Source organism: Hemibagrus wyckioides, linkage group LG24 (assembly GCF_019097595.1).
Source record: "Hemibagrus wyckioides isolate EC202008001 linkage group LG24, SWU_Hwy_1.0, whole genome shotgun sequence".
NCBI lineage: Eukaryota > Metazoa > Chordata > Actinopteri > Siluriformes > Bagridae > Hemibagrus > Hemibagrus wyckioides.
In genome coordinates, this window is record NC_080733.1 from 6,496,372 (window position 1) to 6,512,322 (window position 15,951).

Below are 15,951 nucleotides of genomic sequence, written 5' to 3' on the forward strand. Positions count from 1 at the left end.
ACAAAGAGCTTGCAGCATATCTGACGCCACAGAGCAGCAGCCGGCCTGAAGGAGCAGTGATTTAGGAGGCTCTGCTTCTGAACTGTGGAACACTGAGACCAATACCTCAGTCTAGCTTCAGGTTTAATAGCACTTCATTAGAATGCACAATGCAACCTAGACTGGATGGTCAAAGGATTGTGGACACCTGACCGTAACACTCATTTGTGCTTTTTGAACATCTCATTCCTGATTTAGTCTCCATTTGTTGTTCCATTCTTATTCTCGACTAGATGTTGGAGAATGGCTGTGGGGATTTGTGTTCATTCAGCTACAAGAGCATTACCTCGATCAGGCACTGATGTTGTAAGAGTGAGGAGGTCTGGGGTGCAGACGGTGTTCCAGTTTACCCCAAAGCTGTTCAGTGGGGTTGAGTCAGCCATGTGACGGATATTCACATCACAAATCCATATTCATTCTTTATTTAAAGAAACACTATCCCTATTATCTTACAGACATCATTACAACAATGACCTAAAAGAACAATTTGGAAAGTACAAAAAAAACCTGACAGCATTATAAACAATCAACATACAGGAAGATATTTCTGCCCACATGTATTATTTAATGAATGAATGATTTCTTTTATTTGACATGACTTCTTCTGATCAGCTGATCAACTGTTTTTTTTAAAAATTACAGATTGTACACACAGTTCTGTCTAAAACACGATACTACAGGACTATATTTTCTGACCATTAGAGGCCTCTAGTGGACACTGCTTGAGATATGATCCTGTTCTCAACACGATTGGCTTCTGCTTGTAAAAGTCAGGCCTTTTCATTCTTCACCTGACGCAAGTGTACTGATCTCCTTGTCTCAGGCTGAATTGCGGCAGAGTTGCAGGTACAATATTACACCCGTAGATGAGGCACTTTTTCAAATGTTATCCTAGTGTGTGGAGAGCTATATAAAACAAACCCAAACAACATAGAACTAGCCACATAGACAAATGTATTAATAATCATATTGTTTTGGTGAATGGAGTGTGGACGAAATGACTTTTTTTTAAAAAACATTTTAATTATGGTATTACATTACCTGATTTTTTATTACAGTAACTAAAGTTAGATATAATGACAAGGCCGATGGTTGGTTTCTTATTCAAGCTGGATGGAGGATTGATTTAGCCAATTATAGCAATTATATAATTTAATTTGATTTTAGTACTAATGGTTTATTTGTCTTACTCCAGAATGAGTTCTCAATCACTTCTTTAGCTTTTCTGAAGAACACTAACATTATTAACAGCACTATCCAAATGACAGCAAAGTGAATGTTGGCCTGATTCTGTGATTTACTCTTCTTCTATCAAGAAATTACACGTCTTAAAGTGAGCCTTATACACTCATCTAACTAGTAATAAGTGATCACTCAATATTTTGATCAGAAACAAAGACACAATTTAGAGGAATGAAGATCCTGTATATGAACTAATGAAAGTACTTTATAACATTAATGGGAACAAATTAGAAATATGTGTAGGAATGACATCAATTTCTGACAAATTTTAATGTTACAGCTTTGATTTGGACATTTTGCCCCTAATCTAATAGCATTAAAGACTGAAATCTGTTATGACAGCCCTAAAGGAAATGCATGAAACTGACAATACTGAGTTTTAAAAACTACCAAGTGGCCATGTGGGAATTTTGTGTTGACATCATAGCTCCAAGTAGAATCGGCAAACGAAGGTGGCCCACATGCAAAGCCAGTAACTTGAGAGTCATGTGACTGTTGTGTTGTCAAAGGTTGGGTTACAAAGTGCTACATCAAAATGCACTTATTTTAAGGTTTTTTTAAACTGACAGATCACACATGTACATCAGTATAAGATCATGCATTTTTCTCCAATCATTCTATCAACTTTATACCATCTTTTGGCAAGTGCACATATATTCAGAGGTTCTGTAATAGGAAATCGATTGCCAGCTGAAATCGAAATTGAGTAATAGTATAATTATCATCTACTGAACTTTTAAATACATACATGAACTAAACAAATCAGTTGGTAATAATGAAAACTCTTTGAAATCTTGATTAAAATTTTATTAGAAAATCTGATTCTTATACATTTAGAGGTTTTAATGTCAGCTGATATACAGAAGGTGGGTCATGACTGAGCACTGGAAGGGTCTGGGTTCACACTAACAGATGGCCCAGCACTGCTCTTCTTCCTGTGCCTGCTCCTCTTCTTCTCTCCATCTGTTTTGGGCTGCTGTGGCATTGGCTTCTTCTTCTTTTTCAAACAGCTGAGAGGGTTCGGGTTGCTTGACTTTCTCTTGCGTTTTTTGCCCCGCCGCTCCTCACCGTCCTTACTGAGGCCCTGCTCCGCTTTCAGGCTCTGAAGACTCTGCTGTTGATGAGGACTCACGAGCTCTCCCAGCTGCACTGCCTCAACATGCTTCAAGGAACACGCTGATGGTTTGTCTAACACCATGGTGTTTTGGACAATGTAGATCAGGGGCACGCCAGGGATCTCTGTCAGAGATGTGGTCAACTCTCTGTCCTGCAAATGGTCAGGAGGAAGTCAGCCATTTAGCATTCCATAAATCATCCATTTTAGTGTCTCTCTCTCTCTCTCTTTTTTTTTTAGAGGAAATTGCATGCTATTAATATAAATATATTTTCATTCCAAATCTGTTAACCCAAAAAAAAAGCACAATTGTCTAACCAGGAAATTTAATTAAAAGTTCTAACATGAAATATATTTTGTTGAAATGATCAACTGTTCAAAATAGTGCAAAGGTTTTTGCAGAGTTCCTGGGATATGCAACGGTCATAAACAATATGAATAACATTAAATTAATATATAAAAAAAAGATTTTAATAAACTAGCTTGAAAAATATATCAGTATTTAAATAATAAGAATTAAAGGCATCTGTGGAAAAAAAATGTGTTATGTGAATTACAACCTATTTAATAACCTAGTGAATACCTTGTACTTCTTTCTAGAGGTTTTAGACTTTCTACAAGTTTTTATTTTGGGGGTCATAGAAGTTTTGAATACAATGGCAAATTACATTGCATCTGTTGGGAAGCAAGGCTTGTAAATCCAGACATCAGATCAGTATAGTCTGCAATTACCTGCGTGGCAACGAAGTAGTGATGTGCATTAGTCTGTCCCAGCATGGACAGCAGGCACTGAGAGGCAGGGACAGGCTCCTTGTGTTTACATTTCCGTATCTGAAACCTCTGCAGGATTAATTTAGCTCCATACAAGTCTTTTGAAAGTGTCTCCAGTTCCTTCAGTGCGCATCTATGTAAAAGAGAGAATCAAAAGCTGATGTGAGGGACTGAGACAGGAGACGAAGCACTGACTTCAGAAACAACTCATGTTCACTTACTTGGTGGTACAAAGTTGAATCTCTCCCATGAAATATTTAGGCAGCTGTTCTTTGATCTGGATCTTATTCTTTAAAGCAGCTTGACAGAAAGTACCGTCGATCAGTATTTGAAACGGTTCCCGGAAACAAAAGTTGTACTTATAGAAACTGATCGTCTTCTTCGCATGCTTCTGCCGTTTTATCTTCATCTTGACAACTCTAACTTACTCTAACTCATCTAATGAATGGTATTTTAACACATTTAGCAAGATCTAAAGGCGTGGACCTATACATTAATCAGAGAATGCGAAAAAAAAATGAGTAAAAACATTCAAAATACAACCAGCATGGTACACGCTGGAGTTACAGACAAACCGGACCGTGTGGAAACACGATACGTTAACACGACACGTCTATCACAGTAACGAGTAAAATAAATCATGCCTACATACTAAGTTTAGATTAAAAAAACCACAGTTAAATTCAGTTTTTATACATTACAAATTCCAAAGAAAAAAATATCAATAATGTAATACACAGCCCGCAGGAACCGATCAGCGTAGTGCTGTTTCTCTCCGATTGTAACACACCGCCGCACCTTAACCGGAAATCACCATCTTCCGGTCTTCTGTTTCGCGTGTTTGTAAAGATGGCACCTCGCAGAGACGCTTCACCTGGGTCCAGTCTGGAGTCCGCTGTTAAACAAGTTCAGATCGAAGGCCTGGTAAGATCGGATCGTCCAAACATTTTCCTCGTTGCTCCCAGAGCGAGTGTTAGCGTGATTAACACGAAAACATGGACATAACGGCATCATCATGCGTGGTAACTGACATGAAACTAGCTGACTCCTGAGTCAGGGAGAAAGTTGTAGCTTACACTTAATAAGGCACTTAGTTGCCAAATAATTTACTAGGAGATTTATTAGATCCAGAGACTGGTAGAGAATGTTTATTAACACATTTTTACTGACTTAATCCTCTGCATCATTGACCACAAACCCAACACATAACGGATTGTGCCGCCTGTTAAAGTGCACTCCATAATTTATAGGAAATCCTGCATTATTCAGCCAACAATGTCTAGTTTGGACACAAAAGATGGTCATTTGGTTTGGATACAGTGTTAATCCTAAACTAAAACTTGCAAACCGTTTTAGTAAAAGCAAAGCTGCTGATGCTCTGTACCTCTGTATGTGTTAGCCTGAGAAAACCCTAAGCACTGAGCTCAGGACACCTGGGTGGTCTGTGGAATGTCCTTGGCATGGTCCTAAGACTCAAAAAGGATCTGAAAACTGACCTGGTAAAGTTATGAAAAGCTCCATATTTGTATCGGAAGTGAATGCTGTGCTTTCTTCTGATATCAAGACTGTTTTTACTGCTGATATTCTGCAGTATTGTGATATTGCATTATGTAATCTATAAGTGGTTTGATGGGCTGCATTGTAGAAGGTCCTGTCCGTGTTTCTCCTAGCAACTCGCACCAATGAGCAACACATTTAAACACGGGACAATTAGGACAATCGTTAAAGCTCCATTACTAAACCCTTATATGAATCCAGCAAACTTCACATAGTCGCGTTGTGGCATGTTCTCCACATCAATGTGCACAGGGGGATCTAAATGTCTGAGACCACCTGAAAAATCTGAGAAATAAACACAAGCTTTTAGACTATTTAAATCTTTTACAACAAAGATTTAATATTTATTATATAATTTTAAATATTCAAGATTTTGCACTGTTTCTAGGTCTCTATCAACGCTGTTAACTGCATGTTATAACGTCTAATATTTTCTGTTGAATCATGTGTTTAGGTGACATACTGATGGATTTGATCTGTAATTAATAATAAGGTTTTGCACACACTCGTGTAGTCCATATCAGCTCACACTGTCATTAAAGCAGAGAGAGTTCTTGTTTAACAACAATAATAGTAATAATAATAATAATAATATTAATAGCATACATATAATTAAAAAAAAGAATGCCAAATGCTTATTGAGTAGTCTTGCATAAGTAAGAGTGGTGTTATAACAAATATCATCATGGCTGTGATTTGGCAGTAGATTATTGCAGCTGTGCTGATATTCAGTACACCATATTTCTAAATTTCTTTTATTTCAGTTCTATAAACAAGAAATGTTTACTGAGTTGTTGACATTTCAGACTACAGTTTCTTTAGTGTGGAATGTTGGACACTTCTTGCACTCAACACTTGGTTTATGTAGAGGAAGAGGGGCGGGGCTACCAGGTGCTGATGTGAAAAAAATTTCAAGATGGCTGACGACACTGTTGTGTTCAAGCCAACTTACAAATGTCTTTTACATTAGCCCATGGCGTCTGATTTATTTTTAAACATTTAAAAACTCTGTGTTGTTGGACGTCATTTGTCATCAACCGGGAAACGGCTCATACTTCTGGTCAGTACAAAATCAATAGCATTCCATTTAAGAGTATACTACCCTTCCAAAATTCATACACTAGATGGTGCATAGTGTGTAGAATGCCATTTGGGACACAGCTTTATTTTTGCTCCGTCAGTGGAAATAGTACCTAAAGAAGCCACAGCTGGTTGTGGTGTTACATATTTCGAGCGACAAGCAGGCTGACTGACAGCTCATAGTAAGAGTAAGTGAAATAACAGTTCCACTGTAATGAACGTTTGCTAGAATTGTAATTTTATGTTTTGAACAGAATGAAGTGGTACAAACAGTGAAATGTCCCAATGCTGTTGTACCAAATATCAGTGCTTGTGGAACGCAGCTCATCCAATCAAACCTGTGAACCGGAACTAATTGTTGTATGAAGAATTAGACGTTTACATCAGATAATGCATCATCTGCATGGGTCTCCACCAACTGAAGTAAAAATCACTTGCAGGGTTTAAACATAAACCTCATCGTCCAGTTGGTGTTGAAATAATCCCTGATTCATTCAATCACTTCTCATCTGGCAGCTGACCTTTTTTTAATTGATGTTTTTATTAGATCACTTAACCATTTTATGACTTTAATACATAATATGATAAAGTTCTTCTCTGGTTTCACGATGCTGTAAATTGGGAGACATTTTCATTCTTATGTCCTCTATATATCTGCCTGTCCATCCGTCCGTCCGTCAAGTTTCAATAAGATGTGTGCTCAGCTAACTTCCAGCTTACAGAATCCAGCTTTCTATCCACCCTGATCTTTGCAGGATGATAGCCAAAGTAAGCATTAACATGTTTTTGGTAAACTGTATTCTAGACTAAGTAGACTAATTGTTGGAAGAAAACCTTTGGTCAGAAGTTTGAAAGGTTTCCTGGCAATTTTCCCTGTGGTGCGTTTCTAATATAGAGCCAGCGTCGGAGAACATTCATAACAACATCACACACACTGTTGTACAGCATGGCATGTTTACTACATGTGGTCTGACATGACTTTTGAATTCAGGGCTAAGCCTTGAGTGCAGGCAAAATTTTGAGTGCAGGCATTTAAGGCACATGTCAAGAACCAGGCACCAGTAATACTAAAAGGATCTCTTCACTTCTGCAGAAGTGTTTATCTTTTTTTGGCCAAGTAAATCGATCAGTTATTGTATATATGATTCGATCTGTTATGTCTGCGTGTATTATCAGTATGCTTGACATTTTAATCTCGATTGTTTTGGAATCTGTTATATATTTAAGCTTAGTCCAAGATTGTTTTTATTTGGTACCCCAGGAGTGGACAAAGCATATTTTCCGAACACCAGACAGGCCAATGCTCCAGCATGCTTACTCAGTCGCATGTTATTTAGGTTTGTTAAGAAGTAGTCCCTTTTTTGTCATATAAACATTACAGCAGAGTGAAATTCTTTTCTTCACATATCCCAGTTTGTTAGGAAGTTGGGGTCAGAGCACAGGATACAGAGCCTTGGAGCAGAGAGGGTTAAGGGCCTTGTTCAAAGGCCCGCAGTGCTGGGGCTTGAACCCTGGACCTTCTTTTGAACAACAAATCTGATCTTGTGCCATTTTGTTTTCGTGTCACAATGCTGTGCAGCTTAAGTGCTAATTGTCAATGAAAACAGATACAGTGAAGACTAGGTAAGTTTTTCATCTCTCTCTCACACAGATTAACATTTTACGAATGAAAACATTTTAGAACAGCATATATTATGTTGCTGAAAATAGGTACACGGTGAAGCAGGCTTCACCCATTTCCTGTAGCTGGCTGTGAAAGAGTGATCCTTCTGGCCTGCAGCTGTTTGATAGGCTTCTAACGGTTTCCTTCGTATTTGTACCCATAAGGTGTATACCTGAGATTGCGGTTCACTTGTTTAATGCTGTGCAGCTGATGTTTGTAGGCAGGCTTGCAACCAGTGACTCTATCGCTACTTTGTTTTATGTTCATTCACTCCAGCAGCATGAATGAGTCCTTTTCTTCCAGAGCTTTAATACTGAAGGGATGTGTGTACATATGTAGATGCAAGCTACTGTGTCATCCTTTCCCTCTCAAGGATGTCAGGGATGGCCATTTTTAAATTGATAACTGAAACAGATTCTCAAGCAGCGAGGAAGCTCTTGTAGCTGACAGACAAGTTGTTTGGACAGTAACAGCAGCGAAATGTTGAATCGCTCCCCATGCCCCGAATGTGCAATTTTTCTTCAATTTCCCAGCACGTCATTGTTGAGAAGAACCATTCCATCTTTCTTACCAGGAGATGGACTATGAAACTAAAAAAAAAAAAAACAACAGTTTTTTTTTTTTTGACAAGTTGCGAATATTTTTCTCCTGCTATACACTTTATTGCCAAAAGTTTGTGGCCCCCTGACCATCACACTCATATGTGCTGCTTTTCTAAACTGCATCCACAAAGTTAGACACCTAAATCTTTCTAGATGATCAAACCACTGCAGTTTCTCCCAACGCAAGATGAATGAAGAATCAGGAGTTTAAGAGCCAGAGTATGAGAGCAAAGAGTGAGTTTATTGTGTGTAAATGATAGTCAGCCCAGGCTCTCCATAGTCTCTAAACATAATCTGAAATCTGTTCATCTTTTATTCTGAGGTGTACATGCAAAGGGTGCACTTGGGACCATATAGATATAGATGCTGAAGACTGAAATAAGAGAAAAACAATGGCAAAAGCTTTCGTTACAGTCTGTTTAGTGTCATTTTCTCCCACATAGGATTTTTAATGAGCGTCTCGTACTGTATTCGCAGCAGAACACTATATGGTCAAAAATATATGAACACCTGATCATCACACCCATGGTTCTTCTGTTGCTGCAAATATGGAAGCACACAGTTGTATAGAATTTTTTATGCTGTAGCTTTACACTAAGAGACCCAAACACTGATCTGATCCAGCATGACCGTGTACCTGCGCACAAAGCACAGAGCTCCATGAAGACATGGTTTGAGAAGGTGGTAGTGGAAGACCTGGAGTGTCCTGCACTGAGCCCTGACCCTTTGGGATGAACTGGAACACCGACTGAACCCCAGACCTCTTCACTCTTACAACATCAGTATCTGATCTCACTAATGGTCTTGTAGCTGAATGAACACTAATCCCCACACCTACACTCTTCACAGAACAGAAGAGTGGAACGCATTATAACAGCAAAAAGGTGAACCATCACCATATTAATGAACATGGCTTTGAATACAGTTGCCCAACAAGCACATACAGATGTTGATGGTCAGGCGTCCACATACCAGCGTAGCACATCTTCTAATTAACATCGTTTCCCAAAACTCGAAGACATAAACTCTTAATTTATTAAAGAACATGTCATTTTTTCCGTTTATTGTTATGTTTTAATGCTGTGGAACACTCATGAATCAAGACCCTATTAACACTATAAACAGTCATTTCCTCACCAACCTTCCTTTTCTCTCTCTAGTCTTCTCTAATGTTCTCACATAAATATTTATCGTCGGTCAAACCAAACGTGTCGGCAAGCACGAAGTTCATACTTCACGAGCCTATCGAGTCCATCATCGTTGAATCCTTAGTCATGGCTTTATTTATTTATTTATTTATTTATTTATTTATTTATTTATTTATTTTGATTGCATGACGGCACTCGCTGTGTGCTTGTTAAATGATTTGCACATTTTCCATGCCACTAGGCTCGTCATTTGCCATGCAGCATTTTCAAAACCTTAACGCTCTGATCATAAGCTCCTCGTGATGGGGTGCAATCAGTGTGAGCAGCAGTGGCTGCCATATGCTAGTCGTGCAGCAGGTGAGTGTTAGTGAGGCTGTTGGTGCTGTCAGCTATGCAGCTGTGTATTCCCGATGCTGTCACTACTCCCTGCACCCCCACCACACACTCTTCCCTCAAGTGCCTGCCACTGTTAGCTATTAGATGCTTTTTTCATTAAGGAGTGTTAGCATCCACACGAGAAGCATGAATCCCTTTCCTGGTCTGCTAGGCTGCTCTGTACTAATAAGACAGTTTAAAAAAAAAAAAAAAAAAGCAAAATTTTCAGCAGCCACCCGATTTAGAGTATTTTCCAGAGTTTGCTTTTCAGGGATTCTCGCTTTGGAGAGATGTTAAAACATCTCAGGTGACCTGCAATACTCGTAGCATATTAAGCAGATGGATTAGCCTCGACTGCATCGTAGTAGGTCACTAGCTTAATCAGCGAGCTTGACAAATCCTTGCCCCTCCACTGCTTCTTTTTCCTGCTTTCTGTAACTTTCATTGCTTTTTGACCTTTTACATAATAAGCCATCAGATCTCGGACCAATTCGTTCTCAAATAACGCGGTAACACCAGAGTAGCATTTTCCATTTTCCCTCATTTTCATTAGCCTCTTTTCTCAAAAGCTGAACTAAACTGAACTCGCAGCAGCTGCTTGATCGACTTTATCTTGTGTACCAGCCAAGCCCGGTGTCTAGACAGGCCTTTGAGAAGGGTAATTGCTAAAACAGTAACATAGGCCTTGCTTGGGAAGCAGGCAGAAGTAGGTGTATTTTTGGAGCACTGTACTTTTTTGCTTTCAAACCAGAATCATTAGCAGGCAGCAACACGATTCCCTTGTTCCTTCTCAGATTGTTTGAAAGCTGCGATCTGGCCTAAGGCACTTGTGCACAAAGAAATATGACAACGCTTTCTTGCACCTCATTTAAAAGTGACAGCTCGGGCTTGTGCAGTTGAGGTGAAACCCCTGCAGGGGGCAGACTGGCTCCACTGACTTGTCTTGCTTGTGGAGGAGGTTTGCCTATGCATTGTATCACAAGCCTGTCATTTTAAACACCAGGATTAGATTATTGTAGAAGTATTGTATACAGCAACACAAAGGCTTTTTTTACCATGCAGCAAATTCTCAATGTCCAAGAGCTCTGTAGATGCCTTGCGAACGATTTAAATAATTTTTCGAGGTTTAAAAGCGTTAAAGGGGAAAGGGGTTAAAATTAAGGGTCACGCTCGAGCCGGAGCCATTAGCCATTCAGCAGAGAGCACGGTTCAGGCTAACAGGTGTAGACCGATTGCTTTTTAAGCTCATTAGAAGGCCAGCTGTTTGTGTTTTTCTGCAGATCTCCAGAGACGGCGTGTTAACTGCACCAGAGCGGTGCGGGTCACACTGATGAGCTGAAAGGACAAGCGTCATCTCTTCTGGGTCAATCGCATGCTAAATAGTGCAGTTTTCCTCCTCCCTTCCCCATGATTAATTTACATGATGATTAACTTAGTCACTAATTCATGTCCCATATGATTTTAATATACTTAAGTATGACACAGGTCAATATTAATATCACCCAAAGACCTTAATAATGATTTAAATTGAACTCTACATAATAACACACATGCACCGGTCACACTAAGTTCTGGTGTTTTACAGACATCTTAAGTTTTATTCAGAAACAGTGGTGCATTTAAAATAACTTGCATAACTTCCCCAGGAATTTTGATATCTGGTTATGCAAATTAGACATGACCCCAGCTCCACCCCTTTCCTCTATTACGATATAGATATATAATATAAAGATATAGATATATAATATAAGAAATATAAACTATAATAGTATAATACTAACTAACTACTAAGTAATAATAATAGTATATTTCATACAAAAAAAAATTCTTCCCACAAATAAAACGTAATGGAAGAAAAAGAAGAAGAAGAAAACGAGGATGACAAAAGGATAAGGAAGGACAAAGTATGTAAAAAATACAGCAAAAAAAACATACAAGATAAAAAAATATTCAAATATTAGAAAGTAAACAAGAACAGATAAAACGGCACATTAGTAAATCAGAAGACGTTTACATGGGGTCAGATAACAGGCTCCTATTTTATGAAGCTGTAATGCTTTTTTGATACTCTGACTTTCCCAATGATGTCTTAAGTTCCTTTTTTTTATTGTAATGTTCTGTACATAACAGTGAGAGTTTTCGCTTCACACTCTTATCACTCTTCACACTTCTCTGAAAGGAACAAAGACGGTCATAAAATCTCGTGCGTTATAAAGTGTTTAAATGTTCTCAAGTTAGGAAGGAATAAGGATGTGCTTGTCTCCTGCTCATTACTGAGTCAGCAGCTGTGCTCGGTTTCCTGAGCGAGACACTGAAGGACAGAAGATTTTCCCCTTTGGTTTAATCACCAGAGTAGCACCACGCAATCCTTTTCTCTCGCAGATGTTTTACACATGTGCACATTCCGGCAGGATGTGAGTACGAGTGGGTGAGAGAACCACGGCGTCTACACGCATCGTCTGCGCAGGAGCCGGGGCTGCATTTGCTGCGAGCTTCCAGTTCTTCTGGAGCAGGAGTAAAAGAGATTGATGGCTATATTGCTGCATGTGTGCTAAAAAAGAACCAGGCGAGCATATGGATAAAATAAAAGGCGCTGACTGTCCTTGAAAGATGGCCGTCTGCCACGGCATCTCCAGGGTGCAGTCCACTATAGAGATTAATGATACTCTTAATGACAAAAATCTGCAGAGATGTACGATACACAAAGTTTGAGATGTGTGCGATAATGCACTGTTTCTGGGTCTTTACTGCCGTTTCAAGTATGCAGCGTGTAAATATACAGTCCAAGAGAGGATACACGTGCATGTGACGTGGCGAGCCCTGGCAAGACTCGCAAAGAAACAGTCGATTGTAGAAGTGTAGTAGGTGACCTGCAGCTTGGAAACAGGAAGGAGAGCGCATGCTCTTATATTAATGAAGAATTTAATGCTGGGAAAATCAGCTGGGTTTCATCAGGGTTCTTTGGTTTCTACTCAAAAATGTACCTGTAGGTGGACTCTGTATGGTGTGTTGTTTTGTGGGACCATGTGTGTCTCATTCAGAGTGTGTTTCTGTCATGTGCCCAGTCTTGGTGGGAGAGACCACAGATCCACTGACCAGGAGGGTGAACGAATTAACTAATGAATGACTAGTTAAATATAAAAGTCTGTCTAAATCCAAAGCTGTATTTGATTTGAAATGTAATTATTTTTTTCTATTTATTATGTTAATATTCAGATTTTTTTGAAATACATTTGTGTGTATATATAGAGTCTTGTATTGTCTTATCTATGTAATATTGTAAGTAAATATTTGGGATTATTTCACACCTAGTTAACTTATAAGTTAGTTAAGTGTTGTTTATTCATGAAAGAAATGTAGTACCTAGGCATACTTCTGTAAAATTAATAGAAACCTTCCTTTATGTATAATTTTAAAAAAGAAAAACAAAAACATTTTGACTGATTTGTCAAAGTATATTAATTTACTGTTTTTTGACCTTTTTTTTGGTCGTTTTCCAGAATTCAGTCAGTGCAACATCTGATGGGTTCTTCACACCACCACATATATTTTTGACAAGACAATTACAAAAACAATGCAAATTTGGCCACTGGTCAAACTTTCAGTTGGTCTCTGAATGTAATTTTGGGACCATCTCTAAGTTTTTTTTTTCTTCTAAAATTTCCTTTTTTTTTTTATTTTTTATTTTGGCATCGACCATTTTTACTTTTCCCCCAGTCTGCTGTAAACAAGTTCACTGTTTAAACAAGTTGATTAAGTATTAAGCTATTTCTTTGTCTCTAATAGTGCAACATTCAACAGAAGAGCTTCGAATATAATTTAATTAATGTAATTTGTATTCTAATTTTCTTTTATTAAATCATTAAAACTAATTAAGTCGTAAGCCTTTCTCATCCTTATAGAATATTTGGATATTAAAGCCGTTATTTTGGAAAATCTTCACAAACTGTAGAAATAGTGGTCGTTATTTTAATGAAGATATTTAGCAGGACTAAAATCCATTCTGCATTACAGCTCCACAGTCATTTAGACGAAAGTGAACAGATTAACAACGCTAAGTTTCTCTGCCTTTGTGAGAAGCGATTCAGTACTGAGACAGCTTTACTCCTAAGGGAATGGACGAGGGATTGAGCGTGTCTGACGGAGAGGGGTGTCGGAGACTCGTGCTTAACCCTCCACTCTCGCTCTTCATTTGTCCTCTTGGCTAGCTGTGACAGCAGCTTAGCCTGTTGTTGATCATGACTTTGTTCAGGGTCCGCCATCTTCACTTTTTCTCAACAGAAATGAGTTTTATTGGACTGCTCCATCCATGAAGGCCAGCTTTTGGCTTCAATAATTATTATGACTGGACAAATCTTTAATTCATTAACTAGCTCAATGGGCAAGTGAAAACACTGGCGTGTTTGCCCAGGTCCGTTTGTGTGCCTGGAGGGTAAAAAGCTAACCTAATATAATAACATATGGCAAGCAGTTCTGCTAGTTAAGTGCATTAATATGGGCTATGGGACACAATCATGTTTATAATGATTATCCAGTTTTAATGTTGAATTCCTTAAAGAAGAGTCAGCAAGTCTTTGTCCAGAGTTTCTTCTGTGACCCGTGGTGTTCTGTCCTCACGTTGCACATAAAAGATTTCATTAGTCTGGCTAGTGCCTTTATTTTCTCTAGAGTAGGATTCTTGCTGAGGTGTCTCATGCCGTTAGTTTCACCAGTGGCTGAAGGTTTGTGGACATCTGATCATCAGACCCATGTGTGGTTCTTCCCCAAACTGTTGCCACAAATTTGGAAGGAAAGAATTGTCTAGAATGCTTTACAGTTTTTACTGGAACTAAGATTCCCAAACCTGCACAGTGACCATGCTCCTGTGAACACAGTCATGAACATGGTTTGAGAAGGCTGGACTGGAAGAACTGGAGTGTCCTGCATGGAGTCCTGACTCTGACTCTGACTCAACCACACTGAACACGTGGGATGAACTGGAACACCGATTGAACCACAGATCTGCTCATTCTTACATCAGTGTCTGATCTCGCTAATGGTCAAATCCCCACAGCCACGCTCCAACATCTAGTGGAAAGCCTTTGCAGGAGGGGAGAGGTTATTGTAACAGCAAAGTGGTGACTAAATCTGGAAGGAAGTGTTCAAGCACATGTGATGTCCACAAACCTTTGGCTATAGACTGTACAAATTTATAGAGCTATTTTTTTTTTAAAACATAGACAAATGAAAACCTTTTCTGCTTTTACTGGTAGTTGAAACTACATGACCGCAAAGTTCCCGTACGGATTTGTCCCATTTAATTTCATTTTGGTTCATTCCATATATACTGTACTTAGCCATTAATTTTTTTTCTCCTCTCCTCTCTGGGCCTTTTGTCGTGTTCACTGCCGTAAGAATTCAGACATGTGCTGGTGTCATCTCACTGCTAATTACCACAATGCTAATGTAAACGGACCTCCTGCAACTTGCAGACATGTATGCCGTCTGTGTATATCTAACACACAGGCTTTGGTTTTTTTTTTTTTTTTTTTTCTGTCTTTCATTTTGATAAATTCTCCCCACTATGAAAGGGCCAGTACAAACAGGATGACACCAGGACAATGTGGGATCAGGGGTATTGTGTGAACATGACGTATTATAAAGGCTGCTAAATTAATGCATTCGGATTTCAATTTGTTAAAAGATTTAGTGTTTCTTTGGTTGCATTTGAATTACACAATAATTATATACTGCTTCAGACATTGGCAGTAGCGCTACACTTACGGTGTAGAGCTGGCGGGGCCGCAGTATTTTTATTTTTTTTTTCCTCTTTTTTTTCCCCCAGTGTTCTGTGAGGATTACTGAGTTTCCTGGATTGGACTGTTGTTCATTTGATGTTTTAGATTTGTCAGTTCTTCAGAGCTCTTGTCGAACTCCCTAGCAGGCTTATTTAACATGAACATTAATACATCATGCGTATAGAAGCATTGTACTTTATATCCACTTGATCGCCTGCATTATATATAGATATACCCATGTATTACTACATATTATATTCTATATTACTAAATTTACCAAGATTATTGAAATTGCATCCCTGGTGGTCTAGCAGCAGGATCCCATGCTCTTGCTGTGGAGGCCGGGTTTGATTCCTGGACAGGAATCAACCCAGCCTCTGAAGGGTTACCACTCAATGCTGGTATCAAAATGGGAGGGACGTGTCTTAAAGGGCATCTGGCATAAAAACTGTACCAAATCAAATATACGACTAGAATGATCCTCTGTAGTGACCCCGAGCAGGGAGCAGCCAAAAGATGACAACGACTACAACAACGTTTATAAAAATTGGGAAAAAAAAAAATCTTTAAAGCTTTGCTTAAT

The 15,951-nt window shown here is 38.8% G+C and overlaps 2 protein-coding genes across 2 annotated transcripts in view; one reads left to right on the plus strand and one right to left on the minus strand.

Moving 5' to 3' along the window:
* Positions 1-2,073: 2,073 nt before the first annotated feature.
* utp23 (UTP23 small subunit processome component) lies at positions 2,074-3,749 on the minus strand. The gene is made up of 3 exons (XM_058377980.1): positions 3,388-3,749; positions 3,128-3,299; positions 2,074-2,548 (listed from the first exon to the last, which is right to left on the minus strand). The coding sequence occupies exons 1-3, from the start codon at positions 3,573-3,575 to the stop codon at positions 2,153-2,155; spliced, it is 756 nt and encodes a 251-aa protein (XP_058233963.1). The 5' UTR covers positions 3,576-3,749; the 3' UTR covers positions 2,074-2,152.
* A 185-nt stretch (positions 3,750-3,934) lies between these two features.
* The window catches only part of eif3hb (eukaryotic translation initiation factor 3, subunit H, b), a 70,883-nt gene continuing 58,866 nt past the window's right edge, over positions 3,935-15,951 (plus strand). Inside the window, exon 1 of the mRNA XM_058377979.1 lies at positions 3,935-4,090. Within this exon, the coding sequence (XP_058233962.1) occupies positions 4,016-4,090 (75 nt within the window). The 5' untranslated portion in view covers positions 3,935-4,015. The remainder of the gene's footprint in view (positions 4,091-15,951) is intronic.